This window comes from Fragaria vesca, linkage group LG6 (assembly GCF_000184155.1).
Source record: "Fragaria vesca subsp. vesca linkage group LG6, FraVesHawaii_1.0, whole genome shotgun sequence".
Lineage (NCBI taxonomy): Eukaryota > Viridiplantae > Streptophyta > Magnoliopsida > Rosales > Rosaceae > Fragaria > Fragaria vesca.
This window is the reverse complement of record NC_020496.1, coordinates 6,823,401-6,842,269: the sequence shown is the minus strand read 5'-3', so window position 1 is coordinate 6,842,269 and position 18,869 is coordinate 6,823,401. Positions and strand designations below refer to the sequence as shown.

The window sequence follows — 18,869 nt, the reverse complement described above, 5'->3', positions numbered from 1 at the left end:
ATCTTTTAGGAAGGAATCGAAGAATATATAATTCCTTTATTTTGATTTGGAAACAAATCAAGATCGAAATTTATTTACAACAAATTAACATGTTTCTCTAAATCATGATATGATCATAATTCTTTTGCAAATTTGAGTTTGGGGTGTCAATAATCGAACCAATTGAATCTGGTCGAACTCAATGGAGTTCAATTAAATCCGACGACCCAAACCGAACCGTACCAAACCATTAATTTGAGGAAGTCTACGCGACATTTGAGTGCATGCATTTGAAACATGTGAGCATGTAAGCGTCGAGATGTGCTTGGAGTTATGGACTTATGGTGTGTCTAAAATATACCTTCCAAAAATGCAAGTTCAATGGCCCGCGCGCACATGCTGCACCATGCACTCGCATACAGCTGCCGACAAAGACAATCAAGCCAGATTTGATCGAGCTCTATCAACTACTGGTACTATTGCTTAGCACACAGTGTATCATGCCTATTGTCTTTGTTTGTTGGCTGGTTTAAGCTCCTTCCTTCTCTTCTCTTCTGCTTCCTCTTTCATTCATTAATATTAATATGCCAAGAATAAAATCTGCTTCTAGTAACATATGGTGTGCCCATGTAAGTGACACCCTCTTTCATATTATTGATCATCTTCTTAGTTTACACCATATTTTTAAGGGATAATAAGGTCCCAGAGCTTCGTTGTGATCACTAAATTATTTCCAAATTTATGCACCGACAGATCAGTCCAAGAGTTCACTATCACACAAGTTTTTACTCATTTTCTAGTGTTCTACTCTATTTAAGAAAGAAGCCTCGAATCTTAGGCTTGTTCGAGTCCGTGACAAATCGACAAGTGAAAGCTACAACATGGAAAAGGCAAAGTAAACTACTTTCTACATAGTCATCATCATTCTCATGATTTTCTAAGTCTTAATTAAGGACTTAATTTCTTCTTGTATAGCTCTTCTGCCGCTAGTTTTATTGTACATGAAGTCCATGAAATGGTCCTTCTGCAGCTGTGCTGCTCAATAATGGGGTAACACGATTGAAAATTTAGAGGGCAACCACGACTGATGAGGTTTGAGAGTAATATCTCACGTCGGAAACGAAAGGACCTCAAGTTTTTCTGCCCATTGCCTGGAAACCCTAAACCAATTACTTTCTGTAACAAGCTTTTACTGACATTGAATCGGAAATGTAAGAAGCTAGTCAACATGTGAAGAGGACATGACACTATGAGTCTATGACAGTGGCAAAAGATTCACAAACAATTAACTAAATACAGAGCAGATCGAAGCTGCAACTATTGAATATATGATAGGAACCTCTACCCATCTTTCCTCTTTGCATTGAATATTTCTGCATCCACGAGCAGAGAATATCTAGTATGTTCCCAACAACCAACTACCTACTGCAAAATCTCTTCCTCTCCAAACCCAAATCGAAACAAATTGTCAATGTCGATCTTTGTTAGATGTAAGAACAACCTCAGACAACAGAACCCAATAGAGTATACTTTGAGATCAGATTCACCATCTAAAAAAGCTTTAACTTACTTGCCTATTCAATGAAATAACTATGATCCTGTTAACATATATATCAATATATATTGTACTTTATAATGTAATAGTACCTTAAAACCGCTCCAGAATTAATGTTCTGTTCATACATGTTTTGCCACATTTTACTACATATAGAAGGCGAAGGAAAACGACTAGTACTGATGATCAATTACATGGTGCTATCAGATACATCTAAAAATCCAATTACAATATATATCCGTTTAAGAAACTTAGGCAGTAGATGTCACTAATTAAGATAATGCATTCTACACATGAAATAAACAAAAACATAAGCAAGATCCTTACAAAGCATGGAGTCTATCTCAAAGAGGTAGCTTGGCCATCAGAACCATGGCCAATATTAACAGTAAGGGAATCCCGGCCGGTCACTAATCAAAACCGGTGAACATCTCTGTTGGCTCCTCCCCTAGTCACCCTACGAATTCCAAAGCACAATGTTGAAGTAGGTGAGCCGACTACTCCTTCCTCTTCATAATCTCCCCTAGAATCAAAGGATGAGCTCGAGCTCGAAAACCTGCTCCGGCAGGTGTTCATAGGCACACGCACGGACAAATCCGACTTGGAAAGCAAGGAAGAAGACGAAGTCGACGATGTGGATGATGGAGACTGCGGGAAATATTGTTTTTTCTTGAGGCTTATCTTTAGGAACAAGATACGTAAAAGATTGGATCCTGAGTGCTTCTTGAATGGCTTTTTGTTGGGATTGTTGGAAAAATAAGAAGGTGGAGGAGTAAGAGGAGGAAGTGTTTCTTCACTGAACTTGTGTTTAGGAGTACCAGGCTGAGATTCCCACATGAATGGTACATTAGCAGGTGACACTCCATAGTAGACCTTGAAAGATGGGTTGGCCAAGGAGCTCTCCTTGGACAAAACCCTAGAGAAGAACTTGGCATCCTCTTGTTTCATTGGGAGAGACTTCTGGGGAAGCTGATGGTTGGAGCTGAACATATTGGACGGTTTTGGTCTGAAGTGAGAGAGATATATAGAAGATGAGGAAGTAGGAGAGAGGCAAAGCTGTGTTGGCTTTTCTTTGAATTGGGATTTAAATAACGTGCGCAACACACTGAAGTAGTTGAAGGCAGCAAACAAACAAGCTACGTTCATGTTCATATATAGGTTAATCAACTCGTACAACTCTATTGTTGACTTCATATAAGTTTAACCATTTTTATGATCGTGGTCAGTTTTAAATATATAGTAAATTCACTAAATTGGTCTTCTGAAAATGATTGATCCCGGTCTTTTTTCTTTTCCAAACTTTTGTTGCATGTATCTTCTTTGTTCGGAATTGTTCCCCTTCTCAAGACCTCATTTCATATTTGATTATCTTGATCAAAAACACTTGAATGATGAATCACCTCGTAAAATAAGTTTACCTGAAAAAATGGAAGATAATTTGTTATTTGAGTATGACTTATGATCTTAATTATATGTTAGTAAGTAGTAACACATATACGTCTATTTCTATTTGTTTATCGGTTTAATCTTCTCTCACATAATCGTCGAAAACGTACCTACAAATTAAACGAGATTTTAATTGAAGTTCTAACGTACACCACATTTGCAAGTATTCTTATATTGGTACTTTCATTACATATCTTCCACGTACAAACTTATGGGTCTTAATTTATGGCCATGGTCTCCCTATCGATGGGTCTGAAACTCTGCATTAACAAATCAATGAGTAGGAAGGATTGAATGTGTTGTGGTCCTTTGGGGTCTCATTCAATTAACACTGACTCCTTATAGAGGCCTGTCGCTGAATCAGTTTATAGTAATTAGTACTTGTGCAGAACAATTAGTTAAGCAGATCGAGAATAGGTTTCTCGCCAACTGTTGGCATGGGGTTCGAGTTGGCTCTTACTAATAGAGTTGATTCTCTAGGGTTCATATTAGTTGGGTCTTTAATTGGGATGGTGTGTTAACTAGAACAACAAATTAAGTATTCATTGACCAAAATTAGATGAAGTTTTGTTCTACGTACTTGTATGTGTTTGATAATCGACGTACTATATATATAAAAATGATGAAGTTTAACGTGAACTGCAATATAGTAGAAGAATGCGTCTGCTTTGCGTACGTAGTGAAATTAACCCTTTTATTACTGATGTACGTGATGATACAAAGCTAGCATTGGTTCATGCATGATATGATGCATACCCTTCGTCCGAACCACGTTTAATTAGATTAAACCCTTAATTTAAATTTTTCTAACTAACAAGCATCACACATTAATAAATTAGAGGTGCCAAAAAGTTTACTTCAAGGTCCCGGTTCTAAGTTCTAACTTCACAATCAGCCAACTGATTAATCATAATAAATTCTATTCTCCACAAGTTCAAAATGATACTGGAAAATTTTCGTTGCTATTTTAAATATGGTAGTACCACATATAGATTATTGGAATCAGAAACCAGATCTGCATGAAATTGTATGGAAGAGAGGCAACGTATGACGTAGAGAAGAAAGTGACTCAAATTTAATGGAATTCTGGTCTGCGTTGCTGCTGCATGCCGTAAGCTCTAAAACTCCGACTTTGAAATGGCTTTCTACGGCTGCTCTGTGAATCGCAACTCTTCCACGTATGCTGTAATTGTTAATAGCACGAGTAGTATTTCATTTTCTTGTCTGTTTTAAACTAAAATGTGCGTTATTGTCATTTTCGTTCTTTGCTGGATGAAAGGATTACTATATGTGTGTCAAGCTCAGCTGGTTACCTATCCCTGTAGAGATGTAATTAATGTAGTTCACTAGCTAGTTCATGCTTCTCCATATTTGAACGTCTTTGCCTTGAGGCCATTGAGATAGACTAGCAAGGATATAGGCTCGTATATTTTATCCTTCATCCATTGGAAGCGTGAAGCGTCAAGCTGATCGATTGACCAAAGAGGCCGAAGAGCCAAAACGGCAAAACCAATGACCAAATTTCTCCATTGGAGTATCAAGCAAATCGATTATTGCAGATCATAGATAAAGTTAAGAATCTAAGTGCAAGAGGAATCTGGCTTTTAGAAAGAAGGGAACTTGAAAATTTCAAGTAGGGCGCCATATGTATCATGAAGGAACATCTCGAGGGAGATATTTGTATATAGTTTCTTTAGAAAAAAAAAAAATGCAATTTATATATACTTGAGCTAGCTTTCTGCTTCAAAAATTCTCAAAACTTCGGGAATCCTAGCCTAGTGAGGCCTGTGAAGTCTGAACAATTCCGCCTATGCTATTTAGCCGTTTAGGGGCCTTGCATACCGGACACTACTAGAAAATATAATGAGCAACAACAACAACGGTCAAATTTAGAATAGGCAGAAAGATTTGCTTACTATGGGGCTTAGTGCTTACCATGTTTTGCTAACAGCAATAAATTCCATATGAAACAGAATCATCCCAATCACGACTTTATAACAAGTTTAAAACACTCATCGATCAAATTGTTCCTTCAAAAGTTCTAACTTGGTCTTTATTATAAGGTCATCATAAAACTTTTTACGACATATAGATATTATGGAACAAGAAAGTGAAAGACAGAAAAAAAAAGGTTTGTCAATGTAGTTTGATATAGGCACAAAGCGCATATCCCCAAAACAAGAATCATGCATTCGTGACCAGTAAGGACGGAGTCAGGATTTCGAAATACCCTGACCTGAATTTACAATATGAATAATTTGTTTATAAATCTCATAGGTTTTTTTTTTCTTTTTGATGAAATTTTTCAATATGTAAATAGTGAAAGCGGAGTAAATTTATGTATATTTTTTTTAACAACGATACAAACATAAATTTCTTATTGGTCGAGATTGTATAGTTCTACGACTCCACATTTAGGAGTATGGTACAATTAAGGCATATATAGATAAAATTATCTCATTTTCTGTAAAGAAAATTGCTCTCTAATTGGTGTAAAGTATGAAGAAACTATAAATAAAGTTATATATAACAGGATAAGTTTTCTAGTTAACTAGGCTACCTACTCTACACTTGGGTTTTACTGATTGGTTGGTAAAATTTTGTATGGGCTACAGTCATCTTAGCCTTTCACTAATTTTTTTTTTATAAGAAAAGAGAAAAAACTAGATAAAGGTGTCTCTAGTGCACCTAAAATTTACACAGTCAAAGGATAGAGCAAGCGAAACTTGGAGGCACACAATCCTCCCAAAAGCAACAAATGTCTAGCCTATGATCTAAATTAGCAAGGAAATTGGCAGCAAAGTTTGCCTCCCTAAACACATGCTTGAAAGTAATGATCTCTTCAACATCTTGATGTCTTGGAGCAGACTAATGAGACTCCAAGGAGGGGCAACATCTTCATTGACAACATCAATGACCAACTTCGAGTCGCTTTTGACCTCAATCTTGGTGATGAAGTCTCTTTCCTTCGCACATAAGAGACTATTGCGGAGAGCCAAGGTTTCGACGACATGTACAGTAGAGACGCTAGCGTTAAAAGAACATGCAACAAGAGGTAAGACTATTTATACATGAGATTTTCTTTTACCTCTCAAATTATTTGACTGTGGCGCTAAAGTTCTCATGCTCTCCTTCACTATGCTAGCTCCGTCTCTGACGACCAGAGTATAAAACTATTTATAAATGATATTTTCTTTTAGCTCGCAACTTATTTTGTAATGCTAAAGTTCTCATAGGAAATACATTGTTTTGAATAAAAAATAAATAAAAAAAAAGTTACTCATGATCATGCATCAACGATTCAACAGAACTCGAAAAACCCTATCCACCATCTTTGTAATTCACATAATGGCTATTAGATTCATGCTCTTATTCAAAATACACAATGTCAAGCGATCAACAAAGATCACTAAGAGCATCTCCATTCATGTAGTTAAATTGCTTGTGTTATTTTAAAATTTGACATGTGAGGTGTCAAGGTCATTTTTGACCAACTTCTTCTCCAACAAATATGTTAAATTAGAATTCATTTTATTATTTTTTTAGTATTTTTTTTCTTCACTAAATATAATCAATCTTTTTGTTCTTCTCAAAATCCTTATCCTCGTCCCTCAGATACCCTTCTTTTCTGCTTCAATTGTTCTCCTCCCATACATCTTCTTTCTTTCTCTTCCTTCTTCTGTATCTTTATACCAAAACAATTCTTGGATAGTGATCAGGTGGTGTTGGGTTTTAGATCTACAAGGTGAAGATTTGGTTTTTCTCTTTCTTGCAATCCATCTCCTTCTAGATGTCATGTCTATCTTCTTCTCCTTGTTGGTTTTGAAATGAAGGTCTGCAATTTGATATGGGTGGGTTTGGGTTTTTGAAGATCGTATGTGGAGCTGATTCGAATAGAGTGACAAGCTTGAAATTGGGTTTAATTCGGAGGATTTTCCTAGAGAAACATAAATAGTTGGTTGTGATGGAGATGAGGAGATCAAGTAGATTGAATCAAAAAAATCATTCATGAATAGCTGTTGTGAAGGGATTTTTCGATGAGGTTTTCAGCTTTGGCCTAGGTTACAAAGAGATGAAAACAGAAAAAGGGAGAACAAAAAAGATTTGACACAGCCGGAGAGAGTTGTCAAATTTGACTCAATGGGTTGTTATGTCAAATCCACGTAGGACCACGTGGGATTTGACAGTTTTGTTGGAATGTGGTGTTTGTGTCAAAACTTACCGTTTCAATGTCTATGTGTCAAATGATAACATGATTGGAGATGCTCTAATTAGTTAAACTGAATCACTATGCATATTACAATAAAGTATCGATCTCCACCGAGAAGATAAAAAGGACACTTCACCTCAAAAGATCTAGTTGCACTCTTATAATCTTTGATGTTTATATATATGAATGATTTGATGCAGTAACTAGAAAACATATGCATATCAGCGTATGCATAACTACTCAAACGTTCAAAATTCATGAACAACAGACCACCTAACAAAAACAGAAAAGAAAAGGAAGAAAAACGAAAAAATAAAAGTTAATTACTGAACTCTAGGTGGGTGTTTGAAGTAGAAGCTTTGGCTTCTGTGGGGAACAACGAGAAGTGCTTTTGTCCAGATTTTCCGAACGTTGGATCTGCCCTGTACTTGATTACCAGCAAGCCCGAGCCGAGAGGGGGAAAAGTGCTTTTTACGCGCTTTTATGATTACCCGACCAGGCCACAAGCCCGTTGGGTGAATCATGCTGCTTTTGTTGCCGTTGAACTTCACTCGCGCGTAGAACGCACTTTTCAAAAACCCAAAGTGCTTCTTCCCAAGCACTTTGACTCTTCTAGCCTACGAATCATTTCTCACATTTCCCATAAAGACCTCAAAACGGACAAAACCTGATCAACGAGGATGGGTATTTCCGGAACTTCGATAAACGAAAACGTAGTAACGTCCCTCTCGCCTTTTCTTTTATAGTTTCCCTCTTGTCTCTATCGTGGCTCTCTCTATAGCCGTGCTTCTTGGTTTGTCTCATCAAACTCCGAACTGAGTGAGCTCAAACCCCAAACCAAGTACCAGTTTTGACCTCCTCCAACGTTAGTATCCATCAGAAGGCTTGTTGGGTGTTCGAAAGTTTCAGTCTTTGTGTTCAGTTGTGTTGCGATTTCAGTTCAATTGTCGGAGTAAATGGAGCCCAATAAAAGCGGCGCGAATGGCGGAGTGCCCGGGTCGGGTTCGCGGGCGGAGATCGACACGTCGGCGCCGTTTGAGTCGGTGAAGGAGGCGGTGAGTCGATTCGGTGGAGTTGGGTACTGGAAACCCTCAAGTGCTAATAAGCATTCCGAGACTGAGGTACTATACTCTCTCATTCGCTTTGATTTGTATCCAGAACAATTAAAGATGGGGTTATGTTTTGATAGATTTGATAATGGGTTTTTGTTTAAGCTGAAAAACTAAGTGCATTGGGGTTTTGGCCATATTGTTTGGGGTTTTATGAGGAAGGAATTTTGAGTGGAAATGGATGTTTATGTTTTTGAGATTGGTTGATTGTTGCACATTATCAATTGTTGCGGTAATGCACTCTGATACTTGCATTTGAGTAATCAAATTACCAAAGTGATACAATTGCTTTTAAATGTAGTCGAAACTTTGAAAGGAATTGTTGTTTCTTAGTTTATGTGGAAAATTGTCCGGACTGTTTGTTTGTGCCACTTTGTATTCTGTAATGGAAATGCTTGCATTGGCCGTTTGTGATATTGAAGAATTTTTTGGCTTTGATCCACAATGGAGTTGTAACTTTAGACTAGTTTGGAAGATAATCCGTGTCAATTAAATAGTGGGACTATGATTGGCAACATTTTACACATTTCCTAAGATGATTATTTGGCGCTTTTCGTCCAGATAAGATCTGGTTGTTTGCATTCCTTATAGGGCCAAATGAATCCTGAATAAAGAACCTTGTAGGATTATTTTGTATCATGTAATGGTCCTATTTGTGAAATTTGGTTAGATCAACTTCTGTTTCATCTATCTTCTGTTCCGATCTTTTGGCAATGGGAATGATCCACTGTGATGAAGTCTACCCATGATTTTCAGGGTAATTCGCGCAGTCGATCATCTCATGTGTCCCCCTTGAAGGGATCGTTCTTTGTATGATAACCTAAGCTAGCTCTCAGCATTCAGTCTGCTTATTCTTATTTGTCTCACAGTAAAGTAGTAGCCTGTGCATTTGTATATATGATTCCCCTTCCATTTCTGAAATTTCCAAATAGTAGGGATGATTATTTGTTAATTGTGTTTATAGCCGTATTGTGTTTATAACTTGTTTCGCATAATTGCAGCATGACATGGAAGAGGTCGACACTGAAAAGCTGGAGGAGCAGGCTTTACAGTTGGAGAAAGATCTCACTTTGAAAGAAAGGGAAACTCTTGATGTTCTAATAGAACTGGAACAAACCAAAAAGATCATTGATGAACTGAAGAAAAGGCTACAGAAAGAAGTATCTGAAGTGGACCTTGAGACAAATGTTGGTAAGGACTACATGACTCCTGTGGTAAACGAAGCAGACAAGGAAAACCATGGGAACATTGGCAGCCATTTTAATTCAAGGGAAGGTGTGATCTCTTGTCCTTCTTCAGCACCAGGTTTAATCTTAATGGAACTGAAACAAGCTAAGGTGAACCTTACCAGGACTACTAGTGATCTTGCTGACATTCGGGCTTCCGTTGAAACATTCAACAAGAAATTAGAGAAGGAAAGAGCCGCACTTGAGAAGACCCGGGTGAGGTTAACCTCAAATTCCTTAAAAATGTTGTCTCTTGAAGAAGAGCTCAATCAGACGAAACAAAAGCTACAGTTGGCAAAGGATGCTGAATCTAAAGGTGCTCCTGATAAGTCTTTAGATATTTCAAAAGAGCTTCAACGAATGAGTTCTGAGACAGAGCAGTTCAAGAAAATGGCAGAAGCTGCAAAGTTAGAGATCTCGAGAGCAACTTCCGAGATTGAGCAGACGAGAGGTAAGATAAAGACAGCTGAAATCAGATTGGTTGCCGCAAGAAAGATGAAAGCTGCAGCTAGAGCTGCAGAAGCTTTTGCTCTTGCAGAAATTAAGGCTCTATCAAACCAGGAGAATGCATCCGGAGATGCATTGCAGAAACCTGAAGGAGTAACTCTTTCATTTGAAGAATATTCAACCCTAACCCGCAAAGTTCAAGATGCAGAAGAGCTTTCTAAGAAGAGAGTAAGAGATGCCATGAAGTATGTTGATGATGCAAATGTGTCGAAAACAGAAATCTTGAAGAAAGTAGAGGAAGCAACTGAAGAAGTCAAAACCAGTAAATTGGCATTGGAAGAAGCTCTGAACAGAGTGGAGGCTGCAAATAGGGGGAAGCTGGCAGTGGAAGAAGCTCTTCGCAAATGGAGATCCCAGCATGGTCAAAAACGACGTTCTTTGGTACATAACTCTACAAAGTTCAAGAATCCTTGCCCATCAAATCATGCCAGAGAGTTGCAATTGCGTGATGTGAATGGTCTGAATCTAGTTGGTGATGAATCAATGCCGGTTCTGAAACCAACCTTATCAATCGGACAAATCCTGAGCAGGAAGTTGATGTTGCCTGAAGAGGATGAAATGGAACTGACTGAAAAGACACCTGTAAAACAGAAGGTGTCACTGGGTCAGATGCTCAATAAGCAAAATGGTGATCAAGCCTCTTCTAAGAAGTTTGAAAAGGAAAGTGGTCTCAAGAACTTTTCTGCTAAAAGAAAGAAGTCTGGGTTTGCACGGTTCTCGCTTCTTTTGACAAAGCAAAGTAGGAAGAAGAAGAAGCCAACTCCTGACTTGAAGTAATTCATCATCCAATCAATCAGCTGATCACAATCAAGCACTGACATTTAGTTATGTATGCGTATGCTTGCGTTCCCTCTCCTCTGTCTCCGATTCTCCTTTCTTTAGAATCTGTTTTTACTTAGGTTGGATCTGTTTCTCAGTCATGCATCTGTCAAGACTTTCTGTGTTGTGTGTGAAAATGTTTGTATTCTAGTTCCTTTCAATTGTTTCACTTTCATTGATGCTAATGCTTAACTTATTGTTATGACACGAGTAAGTCTTGCTAAAAGCTGTAGTACTGTTTCAAGTAACTTCATCTGGTGATCAATGTGCTTTATGATAGGCAAAATTGGGGCCAAAAACCAAACCTTGTCTCGAGTCCTTGACTCCATTTGCATGTTTTTGAGCTATCAGAACTTCTGGTATCACAAAAGCAAAGGGCAAACGGATATTGTGATGTTAGTGCCGAGTTGGGTTTACGAATAAGGCTCATCAAGTTGTACTACTTTGTTCATAACTTCTTATGGTTACTTAAAGAGATGAAATCTGTTATGCAGTATGATCCATCGATGATGCATGACCGTAACAAACAATTTTTTATATATTTATACATACAATAACAAACATGTTTGGCATCATTTTTGCAAGTTGTTAAAGCTAACCCAGCTTTAATATTGAAAAGCAAGGGCGAGGGAATTGTGTGACAAAAAACAAATCGGATCCATCCAGGTCCAAGCATTACAAATTTGACTATAAACAACAGTAACTAACTAGCAACACATCTCATGTCAACTGAAGAAGAAGGTAAAGCTTGGGCGTATTGAATACTTGGAAGAAACTCATTCTACAACAGAAAATCCAAATACATGTTCTATGAACAAAGAATTTACATTTCTTAGATTTTTCGATGTTTTCTTTTGGAGTAGACGTTGTGTTTCTTGTGAATCCGCATACATACTGGACGCTAATTAGAATCCTACCAACACAAGCATTCTATTCTATTATTCAGGATTTTCAGCAACAAAATCTTCAAAAATAAATAAAAAACAGAAAAAAATCCAAACCAATCACAGGATGCCAGAAGAGACACGTGGAGACGTATGAGAGGTGGTTTTTGTAGGCTGGAAACCCCACCGGTATGGAAGTGTTGCTTAGCACATAGTAGCGTGACCCAGAAGGTTAGCTGATGTATATAACAAAGCAAACAATTCAAGCAACTACAATTCAACGCCTTCGTTTGCTCAACCGAAAAACTCCCAACACTGAGAAGAACACCAATTTGAGGTAAATATCTGTCTCTCCGATTCGTCGGAATTTCAGTTGGGTTTCGTTTTTCCTCGCCAAACATCATCGTATGATTTCAAGAACTCATCTTCTCAAAAGTTCACAACTTCGTTTCATGGTTTCTGTTTTCCACGTTTTCTCAGCTGCCAAACCACCAAGCTCAAATCTTTAGGACTTTGTTCATATTCCCATATCTTCTTATCAGTTTTTGATTCATTGTTTATGGTGGTTTTTAATTGCTAGACGATCAGTTGCTTATGTGATTGGTAAAGATTCATGCTTTGTTATATTGGTGATTGATGTTACAGCTAGTTGTTATTGCTTCTACTAGTTCATATGTTATCAAATTCATAAATAGCTGATTCCATTAGTGTTGGGGAAATACGCAAAAGTTGAACTAACAAGCTGTGGGCTCTGTTGCACTTGATATTATAGCTGTTATTGCTTTTAACTACATAATTCATCAAAATCATGAACTAGAATTTGGTAAAGAACAATCATTGAGCTTCCAGTAGGATTTAACCAGCTTACTTGAAGGGGGTTGGTTCTATTACACTTGCGTTGGTCAATACGCCTCGGTTTAAACTTTATGCTGGTGGTTATAGTATGCCTGTGAGTACTGAATAGGGGGTTCTGTCCCTGACCCTATAACCGATCCCTTATTGGGTTCTAGCCGCCCTGACCATAGTGTCTAACTTTTGCCAAGTAGAAGTAGTTGAAATTTAGCAAAAGGATGATATACCTTCTAATTCAACTAGTTGATGCATTTGAATGGAGTCACTAAACTATGATTGGCTCTTTTGTTGTTGAATCTTGTACCTTAAGCTCCCATCTTCCTAGTTTAAGAATCTAACCAATACTTTCTTTGTTTTCTTTATATTGAGATGCTAGATGTCTGATCATTTTATGGTTTGCTATTGTTTGCAGTACTATGAACGTTATTATACTGGCCTCTAATGTTTTTGAATGAACCTTCAGGTACACCATGGATATGAGAGTTGGGTTTGTAATTCTTTTTGTGCTTGGAGCTAGTTGGGCTTGTGATGCTAGACATGTGGAGGAGCTTAGTTTGTCAGGTAAAATCTAACATTGCCTGTTGTCTTCCAAAAAGTAGTCTTCCAAAGTGACACGCTAGCATTTCCTCCTATGAGAATGAAATCAGTACTACATCCTAACTGAATAAGAGTTTATAATCTTGTGTGTTATGTACATTTCAATTTTTCTGTTGGACAAATTGCTTCCTTATACAATGAGTTGATTAATACTTCTACCTCCTGCTTCTTACCCTTTTCCTTCTGGTTCAGTGCAAGAAGGGGAACCTCAATCTTTGAAAGAGTTTTCTGGGAATGAAAATGTATGCACATTATGTGAGGAGTTTGCTTCTCAGGCACTTGATTACATAAGTGAAAACAAGACTCAGACTGAGATCATTGAATATCTACATAACTCCTGCTCTCAATTGAAATCTTTGAAGCAGCAGGTAATCTCTTTTTCTAGTTGTGTTGATAGGTTTGTAGAATCTTGTTAAATTCAAAGAATGTTTGTTTGATTGTAGCCACCAAAAAATTGTTTCATATTAGTTCTTTGGCTGAGATAGAGGTCTCAAATGGTGATTTAGTCCATGTTATGATTGAGATTGATATGTTAGGTTGAACAGTCTTGGAAACCTTCACCAAAAATTAAGTGGATGGTTTTGTCTAAGCTATGAGCTTCTAGAGCTGTAATTTGTCATGTACAACTGATTTTATGCAGAATCTTGCAGAATGTGGCATAACTGTATTTAATTCTGAAACATTGGTTTGATTACTTTTTACGTTTTGCATTGATCGGCATATGGTCTAGAACTCTATACAACTAGAAGTGATCATGCAGCATTTTGGCACTTCATTTAGACACTAGATAGTTCTATGGGATCAATTACTATATGACGGTTCTGAATGTTTTTTTTTGTGGGACAGTGTGTCACTTTGGTGGACTATTATGCTCCTCTCTTCTTCCTAGAGGTTACCTCTTTAGAACCTGTTGAATTCTGCCGGAAGGTCAACCTATGTCAGCAAGTTGCAACGTTTTCTTCACAGCTCAAGGAGGACAGTTGTGGATTATGTCACCGTACTGTTTCAGAAGTATTAGTAAAGTTAAAAGATCCTGATACACAGGTACCCACAATTATTAGTTGCCATTTTCCCACAGGCTTTTGTTTTTTGTTGTTGGTTAATTATAATTCACCCTTGATTAAACAATTGCCGTTTTACTTGATTTTTTTATCTCGTTTCAAATGGATTTTACTCTTATGGTTTAATAAATTTTCTATTGGACATCCTTCATCGCAACATTAAGAAATATTTTACAAGGGTAGCAGATGGGTTAAATTTTTCTTTTCTTTTTTGTCAGCTGGAGATCATTGAGATTCTTTTGAAGGCATGCAATTCTGTGGAGAACTATGTCAAGAAGGTAAGGACAATTTCAAAAGTTGAAATCTATAGACTGTATCCATGGATATACTTTGTTTAATTGGTCAATGAAGCTGAAAATTGATATCCATGTGTAAGGATTATACTGTTGCAGCATTAACAGATCAACTTGTATTGTTCTGTCCCCTCAGAATTCTTTAGGAGAGTTGCTATAGTATTCTTGTTTGTTGGACATTTTTGATACCAGCAATGAGGTTTATACATATTGGTTGTTTAAGGTTTACACAGTTGGTGTGGGAGGGATACAAGCATGTTTAGTTTTCTTATTTGTTAGACATCATTGAATAATAGAGATAGGCATTCTGTAACTAGTCATACAGTTACATGGTTAGTGGCAAGACATTAATAGCCACAAGAGTTCCATAAGAATTCCAAAGGTAGGACGGGTGGAGATGGGAGTGGCCGGGGTGTAAATGCAAGCATGTCTCTTTTCTATGATTCCAGTGTTCCATTAGTTTGATTTGTATTCTAACATGATATACAATTTTGCAGTGCAAAAGGCTTGTTTTTCAGTACGGACCACTAATCCTTGTGAATGCGGAGGAGTACCTTGAGAAAACAGACATATGCACTGCCCTTCATGCCTGTAATCCAAGCACAGTTAGTACAATGGAAGCATCATCGTTGGATATTGGATCCATGCGGGCCGACTCTTAGTCTTGGCAAGAAAATATACAATGGAATTGGAATGGTGCTCGTACCACACACGCTCAGTTTTATGCATTGTTACTCTACCCGGTTGTGCATGTGCTATCATACTTTTGTTACTGGAGACATGGTTGAACATTGACTGTATAGATTTGCCAAAAAATTGTTGAATCCGTTGTAAAATATGTAAGATAAATTCAAATGCTTGCATGAAAATGTTTGATCCTCCAGTGTCGTCTCTTTTGTCTATCACCTACGTGCGCCCGCAGTTTCTTTCATCAGTGTCTGCACGTGTAGTTGCAGAAGTGTTGGAAGCTTACATTCTTTAGTAACTAATATTTAGTAAACTACATATTAGTTAATGATCAAATTTCAGTTTACAAGTATATCTTTTACACATTATCTTACACATTTAAGGATAAAAATTAATAATTTAGGACATAATAATGTCCTATGTCATCTGTCACTATATATTTTACCAAACTACCATTCACTACATATTCTACTGTTACTATGGACGTGCTACTGCCGTGTCGACAAGAGACATGTTACTGTCGTGTTGACATGAGATGTGCTACTACCGTGTCGACGAGAGATATGTTACTGCCGTGTCGACGAGAGACGTGCTACTGCCGTGTCGACATGAGACGTGCTACTGCCGTGTCGACCAGAGACGTGCTATGTCGTGTAAGAAGATGCTACTACCGTGTCGACGAGAGACGTGCTACTACCGTGTCGACATGAGACGTGTTACTGCCGTGTCGACAGAATACGTGCTACTGCCATGTCGACCGGAGACGTGCTACTGCCGTATCGACGAGAGACGTGTTACTGCAGTGTCGACATGAGACGTGCTACTGTCGTGTTGACAAGAGACGTGCTACGTACTGCCGTGTCAACCGGAGACATGCTATTGCCATGTAAGAAAGTGCTACTACCGTGTCGACGAGAGACATGCTACTACCGTATAGGAATGTGCTATTACCGTGTCGACGAGAGACGTGCTACTGCTGTGTCAACGAGAGATGTGCTACTGCTGTGTCGACGATAGACGTGCTACTGTCGTGTCGACAAGAGACGTCCTATTGTCGTGTCGACGATAGACGTGCTACTGTCGTGTCGACGAGAGACATGCTACTGCCGTGTCATTTTACGTAAATTTATTTGGAAAAATATGTATTTTAGTCATTTTGCTTATGAAATTCCATATCATATCTAGTACCATTAGTTTGGGCCTGAGCTTATATCCTAATTTATACAGAAAATATTAAAAATGAGATTTTTGTGTTTTTAAATTTAGTCATGCGTTATTATGTAATTTTCTCTAACTTCTTTTACCTAGGAAATGAAAACAAAACTTGCCGAGATATTGTGTGGATTGCACGAAGATCTCCACAGGTCTTATGCCCACGGCCTACGGGCCTCAGGTGTTGCTAAAAATCTAAATTCGTTTGTTTGGTTCTAGCCTGAGGCAGAAAACGTCAGCCATATACGTTGTATATGTTTCTGGTTCACTGTCACCTTATCATCTAGATTTTGGAAGTGAATGTTGAATATTGCATGGACAAATTTTTTAGAAGACATGTTTGTGGCTTTGTGTCTTTGTGCCTAGTGCGTTGGCAAAATTGCTCGGTAGAAATGAAGGGACAAATGTGTCTGGCGCGGTGGTACCTAACTAACTGAGATGCCAATGAGAGTTCATTGCCACAAATGCTCGTTAAACAAGGATTTCAGCTGACTTTCAATGTTAAGTAAACCTCTAAATAACATAGTGTAAGGTTCTTCCTACCCTTAAAGGTTCCACCATGCCAACAATGAAGAGTATGCTGAAACACCACACAGATTCTGTAAATGAAGCACGAGTTCAGGTAGCTGCCTACATTTTCAGTGAACTTTCATCTCTAACAAAGTTGGACGTTTATTTGCTTACTGGTTTTCAAGGCATCAACAATTCAACATCAACCAACAATCTAGTCGAACCTTATATTAATGGAATAATTTAGGTTTGAAACAAAAGGAATATATGCCAGACGACAACTTGATCTATCTTAAAACGCAAGTTCATAAGAAAATTAAGAATACAAAAGCTGGTCCTCGATCATCATAGCTACGTTTACTAAACTCGATCATCATTGCATATGCTCCTCTTTGCGTGTTGACGGTGTTGGGATTGAAATGATCACCTTTGATTATAGCGTAACAGATTTGAAAATTCATGTTTATTGTGTATGCGCTTGCCCATCGATGAGTTGGTGTATCTTTTCTTCTTCAACATTGGAGGTGACGGTCGACAATGATTGTGATTGCTTGTCTATAGATATATAATACTTCCAAAGCGTAGAAGATGATACTTGATCGAATAGATCAATTATTGGGCTTTTAAGTTACAATTAATGTATGATATTAGAGATATATAATTTGTAGCTAGGGACCCTAATTTGTATGTAATTAGTGGTCTGCATACCCTGAAAGAAGCTCACAATGAAAGTTCTTGGTTTGTCCCGTTCAGGTTAGGAATGTTTTTGGCTTCACTTTCGCTAGACGCCTACAATTATCTAGAATGTGTTAGTCCTCGCGGCCGGACTGCCGTATTTCTCGACCGCTCAGGCTAGCTTTACCTGACTACCTCCCCCGGCCGGCTCATGAGCTCTTTAGTCGTTACCGATTACCGGTGAGAGATTCAATCAAGCTCCCATGAAGACCAATGAAAGGAATGAAAGAGCCTTCACTAATCGAGTGAACCGCGTTAATGAGATGTCATTAATTCATACTTTATATCTAAGCTCACATCATCAGAACCCAGCAATACGTTGAATCTTATATTAATTAACAGAATGTTTGAATCTTTATGTTAATATAATGAGGGATTAATTTTAGGCCAGGCAAGGTGCCAGCCAACTTGATAGCTAGTATTATTTTTTGTTCATCTTTTCCACCACAAGGCAAATTCATAATGGCATTGAAGATTAAAAAGAAAATTGGTCTTTGTTCTCTGTTCTCTACATGATTAATACATTAGAAATATCATTACGGATGAGACATCCTACCCCAGAAGTTCACCAAGGATTCATTGAAAAAGAAAAGCCACTAATTTGGCAAAGTCCAATACTCGATCATCATTTTATAATTGATGTTCTTAACTTCTGATACGCGCATGTACTCGGAGCTAAATTCAGCAGAATTATTAGTGGATGTCTCTATAAGAAGACTAGAATGTGGAATCTAGGGTATCTAGTAGCAGTGGGAGTTTCATCCATTGATCCCAGGGAAAGGCATAATTACTAATTTGTTACCCTAATTTTCATTTTTGTTAATTTGCTACCCTAGCTTTTCATACTTAGTCAATTTGCTACCATAACTATTAAATCTGTCAATTTGCTACCCTTCCATCAAATTTGCTACTTTAGGCTTTTAAGATTAACTAATTTACTTATCAAAATTTCAATATCGACCAACTCTAACCTTCGATTTTCAGAATTAATTCATGTTTGGATGAAGAAATAAACAAAATAATTATATAAAATGACAAAAAGATAACAAGTTGACTAATTTTGAAAACATAAGATAGCAAATTGGCAGAAATAATAGTTATAGTAGCAAATTGGTTAATTATGAAAAATTAAGGTAGCAAATTGGCTGAAATAAAAGCTAGAGTAGCAAATTGACACTAAGGTAAAA

At 37.6% G+C, this 18,869-nt stretch overlaps 2 protein-coding genes across 2 annotated transcripts; both read left to right on the top strand.

The window, feature by feature from the left end:
* Nucleotides 1–8,146: 8,146 nt before the first annotated feature.
* On the top strand, nt 8,147–10,994 carry LOC101301994 (WEB family protein At2g38370-like). Its single transcript, XM_004305044.1, has 2 exons — nt 8,147–8,311; nt 9,301–10,994. Exons 1-2 carry the CDS (start codon nt 8,147–8,149, stop codon nt 10,807–10,809), a joined length of 1,674 nt encoding a protein of 557 aa, XP_004305092.1. The 3' UTR covers nt 10,810–10,994.
* Nucleotides 10,995–11,984: 990 nt separating this feature from the next.
* Nucleotides 11,985–15,558, top strand: LOC101293895 (proactivator polypeptide-like 1-like). Its single transcript, XM_004302533.1, has 6 exons — nt 11,985–12,072; nt 13,051–13,148; nt 13,377–13,552; nt 14,031–14,228; nt 14,464–14,523; nt 15,036–15,558. Exons 2-6 carry the CDS (start codon nt 13,058–13,060, stop codon nt 15,198–15,200), a joined length of 690 nt encoding a protein of 229 aa, XP_004302581.1. The 5' UTR covers nt 11,985–12,072; nt 13,051–13,057; the 3' UTR covers nt 15,201–15,558.
* Nucleotides 15,559–18,869: the final 3,311 nt, after the last annotated feature.

What these genes read in the sequence shown, in the direction of transcription:
- LOC101293895 (XM_004302533.1), top strand. Translation starts at nt 13,058, where the DNA reads ATGGATATGAGAGTTGGGTTTGTAATTCTTTTTGTGCTTGGAGCTAGT. An exon ending in GGAGGAGCTTAGTTTGTCAG is followed by an intron (nt 13,149 to 13,376) that starts GTAAAATCTAAC and finishes CTTCTGGTTCAG; the next exon opens with TGCAAGAAGGGGAACCTCAA. An exon ending in TGAAATCTTTGAAGCAGCAG is followed by an intron (nt 13,553 to 14,030) that starts GTAATCTCTTTT and finishes TTTGTGGGACAG; the next exon opens with TGTGTCACTTTGGTGGACTA.
- LOC101301994 (XM_004305044.1), top strand. Translation starts at nt 8,147, where the DNA reads ATGGAGCCCAATAAAAGCGGCGCGAATGGCGGAGTGCCCGGGTCGGGT. An exon ending in ATAAGCATTCCGAGACTGAG is followed by an intron (nt 8,312 to 9,300) that starts GTACTATACTCT and finishes GCATAATTGCAG; the next exon opens with CATGACATGGAAGAGGTCGA.